At 39.5% G+C, this 17,344-nt stretch overlaps 1 protein-coding gene across 1 annotated transcript in view; it reads right to left on the reverse strand.

The window, feature by feature from the left end:
- Positions 1-17,344, reverse strand: part of STARD9 (StAR related lipid transfer domain containing 9) — a 117,936-nt gene that overhangs the window by 50,728 nt on the left and 49,864 nt on the right. The window contains 8 exon segments of the mRNA XM_043919124.1: positions 91-188; positions 1,266-1,333; positions 5,016-5,088; positions 6,686-6,755; positions 13,171-13,283; positions 14,853-14,914; positions 15,004-15,036; positions 16,237-16,353. Of these exon segments, the coding sequence (XP_043775059.1) occupies positions 91-188; positions 1,266-1,333; positions 5,016-5,088; positions 6,686-6,755; positions 13,171-13,283; positions 14,853-14,914; positions 15,004-15,036; positions 16,237-16,353 (634 nt within the window).

Raw genomic sequence — 17,344 nt, forward strand, 5'->3', positions numbered from 1 at the left:
ATACCTACCCTATTCTGACAAAATGAAAACATATGAATTGTTTTCCAAAGTCTCCCCCCACTCTGGTCCTCCAGGCTACTGGCAAAATACCTAAGGTGGAGATGACGATTCCCAGAGTCACAAGAGACTTGTTGATATTGGCTCCTTCAGTAATCCGGTCCTTACAGTAACTGGGATCTGCTCTTTCACTGAAACACAGTAGATGAAAACAGAAACAGAAGCAAACAAGAAGACACTATCCTTTTAACACTGTTGAAAAACACTATCCATTGTGTTGCACTTCATGTAAAAGATCCATATAATAAATTCCCCTTAGAATTCAGTTCCAGAAATAATGTTACCGTCATGTCATGAATTGGCATCCTTCTACATTCTCAGGCAATAAAAATCAAATAATTCATTACATTTGGCTGTCAGAGAACTTTGAGCTAAAAGTAATATTCATTTACTGTAATGATACCAATATAGCTTTCTGTTATATACTATTCTCCTTTTCTTTACTGTTTTAATTTCACATGTTAATGACTATGATATCTGGGTCATTAACAGTTTCAAATTCCTTATTCAAGTAAATGGGAAATATTAAAAATTCACACTTCCAGTTGGCTGATACAGTTTCTTTCAGAAAGCACTTAAGCTTTTAAGGGAGCACTGTACCATATTAATTATTTAACAGTTTAAAATAAGAAAATTTGCCTTATTTCATGTTACACTTTTTTCTGACTACATTATTCCTGATAATTTCTTCTTTCTAGATATGTAAATGAGTAAAATTCAAGCTTTCATCTAATACTTTTTAAAAAGGCAGTATCTTATCCCCAGTACCACAATGTTTTTTAAAGCTTTTCTTTTTTCTGAAGAGATGAGCAGAGCTGCATAAAATCAATACTAGGTCAAAGGAAAAAAGTGTGTTCAGTCACCTCTACTTAAAGCACCAGTTTTCAATCTTGGCTGCACACAGCCTCAGTCCCCTTGACTCCACTAACAGTCTCATTTATTGCATCTGAGGTGCAGCCGAGGCGCTGGGAGCTCTAAAAGGTCCAGGTGACTTTAATGGGCAGCTAAGATTGAGAGGCCTAACACAGAGCTTCTCTGCCCTAGAAAACTGTAATTTCTTAACCTATCAAACAATTTGTTTCTTTTGTCATTTTCTCAGGATGATTGATATGTGTAAAAGGTGGGGAAAAGTTTATTCCCTGTAAAATGGGCAAGAACAGGGTCGTTGTCAAGGAAATAATTCCACCTGGTTTTGAGATCCTAATTACCTGCCTGCTAGGTCCACAAGGTTGATCCTGCTAGCGATTTCAGAGGGGAGGTTGTTCTCCAGGAATGCCTGAGGGAGGAAATAGATTTAAAGAGTGTCATTTGGAACGATGTGTTGTTGTTTTCCCCACAGACACCCTCCTAACTAAGATAGTATTTGGATTTTTAGCCAATTCACTCAAGAAATCTGTATTCTAACGTCCTCTGAACCAGATGAGCTCTCAATATCTGACAGGTACAATCAGTAAGCCCTGGGTTCTTCCTTCATTAAAAATATGAGCAAAACTTCCATAGAGTAGGTAGGCAACCTCCTCCCCACCCCCCACAAAGTCTCCTGAGCACAATTTACCAGGTAAATGCTCAGCTCTGCTGTGGGAGGCTCTAACTCATCAGTAGAGATCCACAGCAGGCAGCGGTGTGGTGGGCAGGGGTCCTGATTGGTTTGCCTCTTGTTAACCTGTCACGGGCTTCCCCGGTGGCTCAGACAGTAAAGAGTCCGCCTGCAATGCAGGAGACCTGGGTTTGATCCCTGGGTCGGGAAGATCCCCTGGAGAAGGGAATGGCAACCCACTCCAGTATTCTTGCCTGGAGAATCCCAGGGACAGAGGAGCCTGATGGGCTGCCGTCTACGGGGTTGCACAGAGTTGGACATGACTGAGCAACTTAGCAGCAGCAGCAGAAGACAACCTAAGTCACAGCATGTTATTAATCTGCTGGGCAGGACTCTCTCTGTGTTCTAAGCAGGGGCATCCAGTCCTCAAGAGCAAAACTACTCTGGCTTTCTTTTTTAATTCAATATGGGATTTTTGTTGTTTCATTTTAATGTTGTGCATCCATCGCCAAAATCCAGTTTTTAAAACATTTCCAATAACTTCCCAAATTCCCTCAAGCCTGTTTGCAATCAATCTCCATTGTCATCTCCAGCCCCAGACCAACATTCAATTTTCTATCTATAAATCTGTCTTCTCAGGATATTTCACATAAACAGAAACATACAATGTCTGGCTTCTTTCATTGTGCACAATTATTTATAGATTCATTCAGGTTGAGGTACATGTCAAAAGCTCAATTTTATTGCTGAGTATTAACAGCATCCGCTGTATGAATATACCATGGTTTGTTTATCCATTCACCTCTTAGTGAACATTTGAGTTGTTTCCAGTTTTGAACAATTACTAACAAAGCTGCTGTGAATATTTGTGTATAAGTCTTTCTATGGATGTATGATTTCTTATCTCGAGAAAATACATAGGAGTGCAATGGCTGAATCGTATGTACGTAGTGTTTAATTTTTTAAGAAACTAATTCTTTTTCAAAGTTGTTGTACCATTTTACATTCCCACCAGTACTATAATGTATAAGAACTCCAATTCCTACACATCTTGCCAGTATTTAGTATAATCATTCTTTTCAATTTCAGCCATTTTAAAAGGTGGGCAGTGATAGCTTATTTGATATTAATTTGCATTCCTCTAATAATTAATGATGTCTGCATCTTTTCAAGTGCTTGTCATCTGTATATTTTCTTAAGTATCAGTTCAAAATTTCTGCCTATCTTTTTGAGTTGTTTTACTGAGTTTAGAGAGTTTTGGATCTATTCTGGATACAAGCCTTTTATCTGACATACATTTTACAAGTAAATTCTCCCTATCTGTGGCTTTTCTTTTTTTTTTTTTTTTGGCTTTTCTTTTCATTTACTTAATAGTGTCTTTTGAAGAGCAGAAGTTTTAAATTTTGACCCATTCCAAATTGCAATTTGTTCTTTTGTTCAATTTATATTTATAGTGCCATATCTAAAAACACCTTTGCCTAGTCCAAGGTCACAAGGTTCTCCCATGTTATTTTCTATTATACAAGTTGAATGTTTTAGGTTTCACATTAGTGTCTATGATCCAGCTTGATTAATTTTTTAATAAAATGTACATTAATGATTTTCAACATGTTTGGTGATTGTTTTTGGCCATTGTTTTTTTATTTTTCTTATGCCTATTTTCTCTTCTTTCTTTCTAGGATTCCCACTACACTTAGGCTGACACACCTGATATCCCACAGGTCTGTGCTGCTCTGTTCATTCTTCTTCAAACCGGATGATTCCTATTGTTCTGTCTTCAACTTAATTAATTCTTCTGACATCTCAAATTGACTCTTGAGTCCCATTAGTGAATTTTTCATTTCCGTTATTATACATTTCCAGAATTGCCCCCTTTAAAATAACTTCTATCATTTTATTGAAATTCCCTTGAATCATAATCATTGTGTTTTCCTTTAATTCTTTACAACATGGTTTCCTTAAGCTCTTTGAACATATTATATTAGCTGCCTGGAAGTCTTTGTATGCTAAAGCCAACAAGTGGAGTACTTAAGAGGCAGTTTCTAGTGACTGTTTTGTTTTCCTAGGTATGGGCTGCACTTTCTTATTTGTTTTTGCATGTCTTAATTTTTGGTTGAATACCAGACATTTTAGATAACACCATAACAACCCTGGATTCTGATCTTTTTCCTCTTGAAGGTGATAGTGATTGTTGCTTTGTCTGTCTGGTAACCCGCCTGGACTAAAGCTCTAAAATCTGACTCCTCTACAGCATGCAGCCAAAGAGGTCTCTATTCAGCTTTTTTCCTTTAGTTGTTTTTAATTTTAGGCTTGGCTTCTGGGGGCCACCTGTGTCTGCATACCTTAATGTTGAGCGAAAGACTGGTCAGAAATTGCAATTAAACACCTTGAGGCAATAGGACTTTTTTTCTCTGTTGATGGATCTATGTGTGAGCTGGGAAAGTCACTAAAAATTCTGGCCATTTTAAGTTTACTCCAGTGTTCACTAGCCAACAGGGCCCTCTTGTGTCTCTTCTGCACAAACGTGCAGACTCTGTCAGTCAGGGCTGTACGTGCACATCGTCTCTGATGCATATGTGTATAGTTTCCATTCAACCCAGGATATGTGAAGAGCTAATCAAGCTTCCTATGGCCATATCATCTCCCAGAATTCCCAGTTAAACCCCCAGATAATTTTCCAGTTCACTTCTTGCCTGAAGCAGACCTACAATCTCAGGTTAATGGAGCCATTGATCTCCTTGTTAGCTGGCCACCAAGATCACCCACTTTAACTGACAACTCTCCCAATCAAGTGAACCCCTCAAGCAATGGCAGCAACCAAGCTGCTGGCTTCCACCATCTGCCCTTCTCTGATTGAACTTCCTCACTGACAGAGATTGGGGTGTGGGTGGGGATGGGAGCAGCCCAAGGGAACATGCCATACATTTGTACTCTTACCAGAAATTCAGTAGCTCTCTTGAATACATGCTTCTCAGTTTATATGGCTTTGATCTATTCTGAAATACTTATTTTGACAGTTTTGTCTAGGTTTATTGTTGCTTTGGGGGGATAGGATTTGTTAACCTCCTCACTCCATCATAATAAAAGTGAATCTTCTACTTTTAAATTTTAATGTGTATTTTCATTTCAATCTTGCTTTTTATTTTAAATGCCCAGACTGATCATATGGATATGAAAGTGCTTTGAAATATTAAAAGTAAAATGTAAGTCAAAGATACTTGATTAGTCTTTATGCAATGCCTCAACCCCTTCTGGGTGAGCAGCTTAGTAGATTGTGTGTAGGTCCTACTTATGATGTTAGGTCATATAAGAGGACCTATAAAGGGAAAGGTAGAAAGAAAGAAAAACAGGAAGATGGAAAATTAGTCAAAAGGAACAATGAAAGGAAGAAATCTGAGCAAACATTTAAATGGTAACCAACCTGTGTATAGTAGATAGTGAAGATGGCGTGGGATCTGCTGCTGGCTTCATGAACATGGGTTGCTGCTGTGATTCTGTGTACACAAGGGAAGAAAATTAGGACAAGATTGCTTATGGTGGATCCTTAAGGATCCATGCGGAACACAAGAAATGTTAGTGCTGAGGTTCACAAGTGAGGATCACAAAACACCAGTATTTAGTCTTTTATAGTTAGGAGAATGGTCCCAAGAAAGCAGAAGCAGTGTTCCAGGTACTGATATCTGAGAACAACAGTGAGTATAACTTCATACTAAACCACAATTAGAACTTTTTTTAAACAATAGAAGTTAAAAATCAGAATGGAAAAGTGTGATACTAGAGAGTCATCAACCTAGAAGAATATCCCTAAAACAGACCTATTTAAATTAGACAAGTAGATATGGAGAACTTGTTGGAGAAGAAGGCTCAAAGACAGTGAAAGTCTGTCATTATTAAGAATATTAATCTCATGGTGCCAGAAAGGGCTTTAAAAATGAGGTCTTGAATTACATGAACATCACGCTTAAGCCAGGTGAAGAATGAACAGTCTCCCTGAGAGATTCATTCCAATGCTGACCTTTAAAGTCTGAAGAGTCTTCTCTTTATCTAAACCTAAGTCAGTCAATCTGGCTTCAGTTTAAGACCAACTCATTGACTTCTGTTCTCAGAGAAGTTACAGAATTGAAGAAAAGAGTCAAAATCTAGAGGCTGGTCAGTTGAAGGATAAAAAGGACAAGGTGAAGCCTGACACTTAACAATCAAGGAACTCAGGGTACCGTGAAGACAGGAAGCAAGTACTTCCAGGATAGTTCTACGAAAATCAGGGAACAGAAGTTTAAATTTAAATCTTTTCCTTAACAGGGGACACAGAAGACTCCAATTTCCCCAGTTTTTTTTTTTTCTTCAGATGAAAAAGGCTATTTGGGGGGCATATATTAATAACATTGTGGGTATTCCATAGTAACTAAAAATATAGAGTATTATCATAATTTACAATAGCTTTTAGGAGAGTCTACAGCACCTAGCTGATTCTAAACAGTCTTTTTGAGTAAACTTTACAAGCTTCCCAGATGGCGCAGTGGTAAAGAATCCACCTGCCAATGCAGGACATGCAAGAGACATGGGTCGGGAAGATCCTCTGGAGAAGGAAATGGCAACCCACTCCAGTATTCTTGCCTGGGAAATCCCATGAACAGAAGAGACATGGGGCTGCAAAAGAGTTGGACACGACTTAGTGACTCAGTAACAATTACAGTATGCAAAACTTTTCTGGAAGAAAAAATGGTTTTCTGAAAAATTTTAAACTATATTGTACTACATCATCTCTATCAAGGAGAGGACAATGCAGGCAAAAATCGTTTCTTTGATGAAAATAGCAGAAGTTGTGTATTATAAGACAAAATATAGGGTAATTCTCTGGGCTTACTACCTAATATTACTATATCCAGGACAAACGCCAGCTTCACCACCAGTGAGAAGGGCACTAAATCTCAGCCATGTCCCCCTACCCTGGGTACATTTTTGTTCTGACAAACGCCTCCTGATTGTGAATGTGGGGAGCTGCAGAGAGAATCTATACTGCAAAAGGGCAGCGAGAACACAGGAAAGAAGAATGAGACTGAAAAGAATGACAGGGACAAACAAACCTGTTACCTGTTTGCTATTCCCTCCTCCAAGAGTTGAATTACTTGCTTATAGTTGGTAACTACGTGTTGAGATAAACCTATCAGATTTGTGAGGAGGAAAAAAGAGATTAAATAAAATTTTTTGGCAAAGTTTAACCTTTTCTTGTAGGTAATTAAATTTATTATCCTATTGCATATTAGTTGGCAGACAAGAATTGAGGAACAACTTTATTCATTCAGATAATGGATTAAATCAACAAATATTTACTGGAAGCCTACTGTCAGGCGCTGTGACAGTCTCTCTGGGAACATCAGTCTCTACACTCCCAGAGATTATAGTCTAGAATTCATATAGTGGTTATGCTAACAACAAAAAGAATAATAATAATTCCTTACAAACAGACTCATGGACTTAGGGAACAAACCTACGGTTGCCAGAGGGAAGGATGAGGGAAAGGGAAAGTTGGGGAGTTCGGGATGGACATGTACTCATAGCTGTACTTAAAGTGGATAACCAACATGGACCTACTGTACATCACATGGAACTCTGCTCAGTGTTATGTGGATGGGAGGGGAGTTTGGGGGAGAATGGGTACATGTATATGTATGGCTGAGTCTCTTCGCTATTCACCTGAAACTATCACAACATTGTGGGTTATCAGTTATACCCCAATACAAAATTAAAAGTTAAAAAAAAATCCTTAGAATTGTGCTATATTTAAGTTACGAGAAAAGTTCTCATGAATTACTTCATTTGGCCCTCATCAAATTTCTGAGGTAGATAGGGCCTACATGACCCACAAAATGGTGGACTCAATTTGACATACAAAACATACAGTACACACGTCCTTATCCTCCCACAGTTTACAGTCATGAGAAATCATACAAGATAATGTGGCCAAGTGCCACAGGAGTAGTAAGATAATAAATGCTGAGGAAGTCAGAGGAAAAGTCAGGGCAAGCTCTGTGGAGGAAGTGAGACTTGAATTTAGCCACTGGAGAATGGGTAGGCTTTGGATAAAAGGTAAGGAGGTACGTAAGGGCACAAAAGTAAATCTTTATGGCTGGTTACCCACCAAGTGAAAAAAGGCCTTCACAACTGTGCTAGAGAATCTGTTTATTAGAGATTCAGGAACCAAAGTATCTTCATGGGCTCATAGCTGAATACAATTACACTAAAAATTAACATAGTTAACTTGAACACTGACTGGATTTTTTTCTATTAAGGAATTATTACTATTATTTAGATGTGATAATAATTTTGTGAGTGCAATTTCTTTAAAAAACATTCCTTATCTTTTAGGGCTACCTATTAAAATATTTATACATGAACTGATATCTGGAATTTGCCTCAAAATAATATAGAATGTGGACAGGAGTGTAGATAAGGCAGAATTTGCCAAGGGTCATTGGGTTATGGGTTATTGTGAACATGGGGTTCATTATACTAGTCTATTTTTGTTCAAAATGTTCAAAATTCTCTATAAAGAAAAAGAATGTTAAAAATTTAACCAAAGATAGAGACCTTCCATTTTCAGTAATGGCAAATTAGATAATATAAACCAACACTTCTGCCAAAGACTGTTAGAAACAGTTGGACAGAATATAAAAGACATCAATGTGAAGGCACAGAGGGATGACCAGATAGTGACCTTTTTTTAGGCCATATACTGGGGAAGGATGGAAGCCCAGAGACATCAGGCCAGCATTTGCAGACATCTTCCCTCTGAGACCATTTCCCGTATCTTGAGAAGTGGCTGACAGCAGTTCTCTTGACAACCTCACAGATACAGAGAGACACAGACTGCAGTCCAGGGCTCAGGTGGGCCCTGTGGCACCCTACCTCTCTGAGTTGGAAACTTAAAGGGCTAAAACACAGGAATAAGTTTGAATTAGAATTAAACAGTTTTTGAAGGGACCTCAGCTCAGCTTTGAACATTCTTAGTCCTTCAACTGGACTGAGTTGACTCTGGATTCCTAGCGTGTGCAGGAACCTGGCACAAGTAAATACGAGTCTTCTCTGCCAGAAGATATTATTGTTCGAGACCTCTAAATTATTTCCATAAGCAATTTAGCAAATATTGTCTGGCACAAAATTGTGACACACATAAGTAGATAAGTAGATCTGACTTAAGTAGATCTGACAACATAAATGAAAATCCGCAAAAATTACACAGACTATATAAAGAGACCTAAAACAGATCCAGATACTGGAGTTATAGTAACTTTAAAGTAACTCTGCTTACTGTTTTCAAGGGACTAAAAACAAGATTATAAAATTTCAGAGAAAACTGGAAACTATAACAAAAAGATCAAATGTAGATTTGGGAAGTGAAAAGTACTATAAGTGAAAATAAGAACTCAATGTGTAAGTTTAACAGCAGGTTAGATACAGGTGAAACATATGTCAAAATCATATAACCAAAATAAGCATAGAGAGCCAAAAGATACAAAATATAGAAGAAAGGGTAAGAATCATAAACTATATAAGGAATAGGTCTAATAAACCTGTAATTGGAATTCCACAAGGAGAGAGTGGGGTAAAAGCAATGTTAGAATAACGTCAGAAGTAATGCTTATCTGTATAGCAGAAATTAACACAATATTGCAAATCAACTATACTTCAAAAAGAAAAAAAAAAAAAGAAGAACCAGGGATCCTAGGAGAAATGACTGGTTCAAAGATTGAGACAGGGAAAGTAGATGAGCCTGGAACACCTCCTATCAGAAAGCAAGGAAGTGCTCAAAGAATGATGGTGATATGTCAAAAAGTCACATGAACACACTTGAAGGGGATTCCATTGGCTAAACCTGGGATAATCAGAGCATCAAAATAAAAAATAATAGTAACAGAAGGAGGCTCATTTAATACCATAGGAAACATGAGTCTATGCCAACATAAATAAGTTAATAAATAAACTGAAAGTTAGATGAGAATAAGACACACACGATTTTACAGTACCACAACCAAAAAACACTTGTTGACTACAAAAGGAAAACAGCAATTTCAGAGTAAAGAGGCCTGGCAGATATGACCTTAGCTGAGGAAATTAAAAATCATGAATAATGGACGTATCAAAATTAAGCACCACTTAATGGTGTCAAGTTCATGAAGTCAAGTGAGACCAAGGAGCCTTTCCAGCTGGAGAACACTAGAGAGAGACACTAACCAAAGGCAACCCTGGACTCAAAGGACAATCACTGGGACAATTAGTGAAGCTTAAATGGGTGTTAAGCATCAAATGGGAGTAATGCGTCAGTTAATTTCCTGATGTGGATTTCATGTTATAACTATACAGGAGTATTTCTTGTTTGAAATAAAAATACCCTAAAATAATCAGGGTATATGGGTCATTAGGTTGGCAATTTATTTTCATATGGCTCAAGTAAAAAAGTTCTTTATACTAGCAACTTTTTCAAAAGTTTGCTTCAAGATTAAAAAATAAAAACTTTTAGAAAACTAAGATAAAAAGAGAATTCCCTTAACCTGCTAAGGTAGTGCTTCTCAAAGTGGCTGCACCGACTGGAGTCAGTTCTCAAACTGTTATCAACGGGTGATGAGATGGGTACAGAAATTGAAAGCGTTAGAAACCTTTACAACAATATGACAGATTGAAGAATTGGGCTTACAGTTAATATGTCTTTTACTTTTTTTCTAGTAATTCATCTTCATTTTAGCAAAGTATTTGATACTTTGATCCATGGTTTGCCATGGATAGGAATTAAAAACAAAAACAAAAACTGGTCCTTCCCATTAGACAGTCTGAGAAGTGTATGATAGGAGTATCTATTAACAACACATGCTATTGAAAATGGCCTTCCCAAGTGGCACAGTGGTAAAGAATCTGCCTGCCAGTGCAGGAGATGCAAGAGAACACAGATTCAATCCCTGGGTCAGGAAGATCCCCTGGAGAAGGAAATGGCAACCCACTACAGTATTCCTCTCTGGGAAATCCCATGGACAGAGGAGCCTGGTGGGCTACAGTCCATGCGGTTGCAAAGAGAAACGATTGAGGACACATGCATGCTATTGCAAACATCATAGTAAAATGTTGGAGTTTTCCCCTGGGGACAAAACTAAATATTGTTACCATTTTAATAGGGTTCTAGTTGGTGTAGAAAGGCAAGGAATAAAAAGATGTAAGAATTAAAAAAACAAAACCAAGAATGCTGTTATGTGCAGATTGAATACAAAGAAAATACAAAACAATTTTTTTCAGAGTCCCAACTACTCATTTCCAACAACCTCCTGCTTTGTACCCATCCCTGTATATTAAGATAAAGGCCAAAGCAAAAATATGATACTGTCTTTGCCTCACTTATTATCCTTTTAGACCCTGTAACCACTGGGCTCTTACGTGTGGTTTGGACAGGGCTCTGCACATTTCAGATTTCAACTAACCTGTCATCTAATTAATTAACTTTTTAATGAAAAGAGGCTACTCCTTTTCTTTCCTTGGATTTAGGCAGCTATCAAGTTCCAGCTTATAGTTCTGAACTAGAACTACAAATTCTTTACATTAAAATAAAAAATTCTTGTATTTTCATATTTCCTATGGCACCCTGATTAGAATAGGCATCTAGCAGGTACTTAATAAATTCCTATAGATGGGTTTCAAAGCAGAAACCACTTTCGGCATTGGAATCATGTTCTATGAGCCCAAAGATAGAGAAATACAGACAGACAGGCAGACAATGAAAATAAATGAATAAAGAAAGCAAACATTTAAAAAAAAAACATAAAAACTTTGCTATAATGCCATCAGAGGGTAGTAATGGGAATAACATAGTTCAGTGTGACTATTCAGGGCCTTGTTTTCCAAGACTGGTTCTATGCTATGTCAGCTCATGGCTCCTTCATAAGAAATAAGAGAAATGTCCACCTAAATTTGTAATGATCGAAAAAGTTCATACCACCTTTAAGAAACATGTAATCCAAAGGACCTAAGAGACTTTTTGCTTGTTTAGAAATATTTCCTACGAAGCACCAAGCATCCTCCCTCCGCACAAAGGTTCACTCCATGAACAAACAGCCAACAGCGTTCACTTCATCCAAACAGCCATTGGATTTAAGTCTTGATCCTGTCACCAACCTTGGGTGGATGATCCAGGTTGCACCACCTTGCATGAATTCTCAGGGTTTCAGATACTATGCCAATCAGGACCCTATGTCCGTAGGTTTCCTATGATCCACGTACAGGATTCTGTCCCATTCTTCTCTTCCAGTCCTAGACAAGGTTCCTAGTTCCAACCCTGCCCCAAGTAGCTGTGGAACTTTGGGAAAGTCCCTTAACTTCTTCCAGACTTCATATCATCTTCTGTGCAGTGAAGACGTTAGAACTACAACTGAGATCTCCTCTAGGTACTACCTACCCCCACATTCACACATAAAAACATGTTAAGAAAAAAATAAACAAAAAGATGAGAAACTGTGGCACTACTACAACCACTCATGGTCTGCCTTCCAAGTATTACTTTACACAGAAATGTGTACACACAGGGTTTTACAGAGGAAACTCCAACTGGTTCCCGGCAAAGAAAGCGGTATTTTTTAACCATTGTTTCCAGCTACCAATTAGGATGAAACATTTGGGGAAAGACTCAAGTAGCAGAATTTGTGACTGGCACACCTACTGAGTCATCCATTGGCCATGCTCTGATCAGAGAAGAGACCAGCTCTTGACCTTTCCTGTCCCTCTGCCTGTGGGGATATTAATAGCATATTGCGGAGAAAACAGGAACATAAAATTCATGTTATTTATTATGAGTGGCCTGAGAGAGTGAAAGCTTCCCCAACAAAAGCCCCCCACAGCAAGACCTAGTCTAATGGAAGAAGACAGATGGAAGCAAACATCAAATACCAATGTCTGATGAGGAAGCAGCATAGGCCCTGCTCCATGTCTGGTATCTCCCCACGACCCGGACTCTCACCATCTCTGGAACAGGAAGTACCCCAGAACAGAGCCTGGCTGACCTGGGAATCCGTCCCAGGCCCACTGGACCTGGCACCAGAGACCCAGTGCTATTCCATGCCACTTACCTCTCGCTCACCATGCCCTAGACACACCAGCTCCTTGAGATCACCAAGCCAACGCCTTCACTCAGGGCTCTGGCCCATGCCGTTCTCTTCACCTGAAACACTCTTCCCTTTGCCATGCTATTCTTCACATGACGGGCTCCTGTGCCCCTCCGGGTAAAATGTTACCACCCTCCTCAAGGAAGCTTTTCCTGACACAAAGCTTTTCCTCCACAAAGATTCTCTTTTCCATCACTGTATCTATTTTTTTATTAGCCTTTATCACAACTGTGGTTAGTGCTTGCTGACTGACATCACACCCCACAAGAGTGTCAGCTTACCCGTCTTTTATATTTATTGATATCTACTGGGCATCTCATACCAGTAGCTGGCACACAGTGAGTATTCATTACAAGTTTGTTGAATGAATCAGTAACGATCAGGAGAGCTTCCCAGGTTTTGGTTTGGTCTCTGACTTCCAGGACCATAGTGACTCACCTTGTACATACGGCCCCATCTCTGGGTGCTCCCTGACCCGCAGATTATAGGTCTTTTTTTGATCAGACTGCTTTAGCAGATCCCGCACTCGTTCATTATAGATTTCCAGGAAGCTAGAGACACGGAGAAAAAGGCATAAAATTAGATTTCGAAAAGGTGTGGGAAAAACACTAAGCCAATAATCAGAAAGTCCTAGTTCTTATTTAGAGTATCTCTGATACTCTGAGACACTGGTCACTCCAGACTTCCCCCTGAGTCTCTTTCCGCATGTATACATAGGGCTTTCAGCACTGGCTGTCATTACTCCAGGGTCAGGTTTACACTGTGAGCGCTGATTCAAGTTTAGCTTTCAAGAGGCTATTTGAGGATAGGTTTAGGCTGCCATCAGCCTGTGCCTTTACCAGTTCCCTGTTGCATACAGTCTTACAAGCATGTTTCCTGAAGTGCTTTTCAAATGTGATCTTTGAGCTCTATTATTCGTAGAAGGCATCTCAAGGACCACTGCTTAGCAATTAGGGAAGCTAAGTGCGAGGGTTCTGCTTCCCACTTCTATTTAAGTTGCACAACTCTCATTTTACCTATCTTATACACTAGGATTCTGTTTAAGACATACTCTGTCTTACTGGTATCTACTGGCATTTTATACTTTTTAAAATAATAGAACAGCTGCAATTCTTAATTGAAATCAGTAAATATTTTGTTAAATAAGAAAGCACACTTCTCACAGAGAGGTCTTCCTCACTGGACCATAGATACTTGCCTGTGGAGCCAGCAATCAGAAAAAAGGCTCCAGCTCAAAGCTGCTCTCTGCACACACTCCTTATAAATTTTCCCTTCTTAATCATCTCAAATTCAGACATAGGGACCCCCAGATAGCTCTTAGAATAGTGGTTCCCAGATTTCATAGACAATAAAACACATAATATATACTGCAAAATTTTACTTTACAAATTTAAAAATGTAAAAATAATATTCACAACCATTTAATTTTTAAAAAGGACATTTATTCTTTTTACAGCAATGAAAATGGTATGGAATTAGATAGTGATTATGGTTGAACAGTCTTGTAAGTACTAAAAAAAAAATCACTGAACTATATACTTCAAAAGTGTGAATTTTATGGTATGTGAATTTGTCTCATGTTTTTAAACAAGGATATTAAATACCAAAAAAAAAAGAATACAGAAAATTAATGGCAACTGGTAACGTCACACTGGAGGTAGCCAGCACTAGTCTGGGTACTAGAGTTTCCAGTATTCTTGCTTGGAAAATTCCGTGGACAGAGGAGCCTGGTGGGCTATAGACGATAGGGTCACAGAGTCGGACCCGACTATGCATGCACCCACACCCACCACACAAGAGTTTGGGAACTACTAACCTGGAGAACGACCCAGGAGGGGCCTGGAAGAGAAATTCCAGAAGCTAGTATGAAGCTGAACAGAAAATGAAGGAAGGGAAACCAGCCAGCCAACGGAAGCTGGTCCAGAGGAGACACTAACTTGTTAAGCCTGAGGGTAGAAACTAAGTTTCCTACAACCCATCTGCACATGCTCGTGACAAGCGCTGTAGGATACTTCCGCTGTGACTCTTCCCCGTTCCTCTGGGTAATTCTGGAAGCAGAGAGGACAGCTCTGGAGTGGACACAGAAACACTTCAGGCTGCAGAGCCCCACAGGTTCTTACCTTACTTTTATACTGCAGGAGGCAGGCAGTGGGGCACAGTTTTCCTCCCTGATGAAGAGACCCTGCATAAACCAGAGGGTTGTAGTTTCACTGAAGGGGATGTACAAGGAAAACCTACTTTGAGAGGATCCAGTCAAAAGAGAGTCTGTACCTCACATATCCGCGGTGTCAGCCCAACAGAGGCCTGGGGAAGAGAAGAAAGCATTACTGTCCGCTCATGCTGATGCTCTCCCCCAGCACCCAGGACCCATGCTCAGCAAGGACAGTGTTCTCACTCTAGGCTCTTCACTTCAGGCAGTATCCCCAGTGCTATGTGGAAGACTCTATTTGCCAGTGATCTCAGAATCTAACAGGAGGAAAGTATCAGATGAGGGGCAGATCACCACCGTAAGAAGGAAGAGAGGAGAAGCTAGCAAACTCAGATACCTGTTTTCATGCAGAGGAGGTGACATCCTTCTTGGATAAGCCCACTTTACCACAGTGGTCCCTCCCAGAACCTATCCCCGCACACAGAGGAGAACCAGAGTACATGCATGTTCAAAACACACATTTAGAGAGAAGTGGCTTATTTCTTCATCTTGGATTCAGTGCTAACTTGTACTCAGGTTAATGGCTTTATATCCCTGGGTTACTGAGTCTTTTCTTCTTTTAATTTAAAATATATGAAATCACACCAAATATGAACCTTTAAGGTCTCAAGACATCACACTGAAGATTAGTTAAGCAATGATCTGGGCCCATAGCAGCAGGGACAATCTTTCAGGAGGAATAATATCCTAGAAAAATGTCCTTACGTGGTGTTATTTATCACCTGCCCCACCAGTTCATCTCATATCTCACCGGGGTTCTTCTAAGCCTAAAACAAAGAGGTATTCTGAAGGAACTCTACCCTCTTAATTTTCCATGATAAAAGAAGGCTCTCATAAGTCCTACACACTTTTGAAAGCTCGCATCCCAGTGGTTGGCTCTCCCGCTTCTTTCTAACACTCAGATTTAACACATACACAGCCCCATATCCACATGGCCTTAGCCAGCACTTAAGGCAGTCTGGGACTTGTCTACACCAAAGGTGTTAAAAAGCTACAAGTGATGAACTTGAAATGATATGAGAAATATGAGAAATTCAGAAGGACTGACAAGGTCTATTTCATCAAAGAGAGTTGTAAAATTCTAAGGTTCTTCGGGTGTAATAAAGAGGGGCTAATTATTCAACGTTTACCTGTCAATTAAGGTGCTAAGAAATGTATTCTTAACAGAAAACAGAACCCTTTAAATCTGACTGAAGCCGACTATGAAACTCATCCTCTCTCAGTGGCAAGGACAATGCAACATTCAGGTTTGACGTGGCTTTAAGAAGACATCATATCCCAATCCCAACACTCACTGGGGTGCCCAGCATGGTGTATGTCTTCCCAGAGCCTGTCTGCCCATAGGCAAAAAGGCATATGTTGTAGCCTTTGGCAGCTCCAGACAGTACTTCAGTCCCCAAGTCCCGGAACACCTGTAACAATAAAAACAGAGGGCATGTCACTCTGGTCCTACCTTCCAAAGCAGCCTTTTAAAAGGTTATTTGTTAACCTAAAATATTATAAAATGTTTCAACATCCATGACTATAAATTCCCCACTGTTTTATGAGAATCAATTCAGCTTCAAAAAAAGACTGCTAAGGAAAATTCATTTGTTTAGTAAGTCAATTATTTTTTAAAGTGCTAATTGTATGCTGGGCACAAGGCTAGATATTTAAGATGCAAAATTGATATGGTCCCTAATCTTTAGGGAAAAAGAGTCCAGGAGAAGGGCAAAGACATACAAGCAAATTAGTGAAGGAAAACCATGTACATGAATTCTTTTTCCTTCCCATTACCAAAAAAAAAAAAAAGAGAGAGAACCTTAATAAGGTTAATCAGATAAAGGTACAATGAAATTCTTCCCAGGAACATATCACACAAATTCAGGGTCTCAAGACATGACACGGAGGGTCAGTTAAGCCCAGAAATTAGGGAGGGTTTTTCCTGTGGGCCCCTTTTCCACATGCTGCCTCTTCAGACTGATCCTAACAGCTGACCACTTCTGCTTTCACTCTTTTCTGTAGTTTTAGTGAATCAGAAACAACTAGAGACCCTCCTGGGAAAACCCCTAAACTTCATGTAGTGCCTGAAAGTCCTATTGGACTGTCAGGCAGACCCTGGGCTCAGGACAAAACAGCCTGGCTTATGGAGAAGGTATAACTTTGAGCTGAACCAGTCCTCAGCAGAACGCCACATGGACATCCGCATACACAGCTGGTGTGATGGGCATTTACCCTTTGCCCTGCTGCTGCTCAGCATCCAAATACTCTTCTGATCTGGGAGAAAACTGTGTCAGTTTTCATGGGAAGCAGGGCCCAACCCTCCCAACAGAAGTCAAACAGGCCAGATAATTCTCTTCATCTCCTGGAGGCTAGAATGTGAACACGTGAAATGAGGCTCGCAAAACTTGCAATTTCAAAGAA

This window comes from Cervus elaphus, chromosome 12, assembly GCF_910594005.1.
Source record: "Cervus elaphus chromosome 12, mCerEla1.1, whole genome shotgun sequence".
In the NCBI taxonomy this organism is placed as follows: Eukaryota; Metazoa; Chordata; class Mammalia; order Artiodactyla; family Cervidae; genus Cervus; species Cervus elaphus.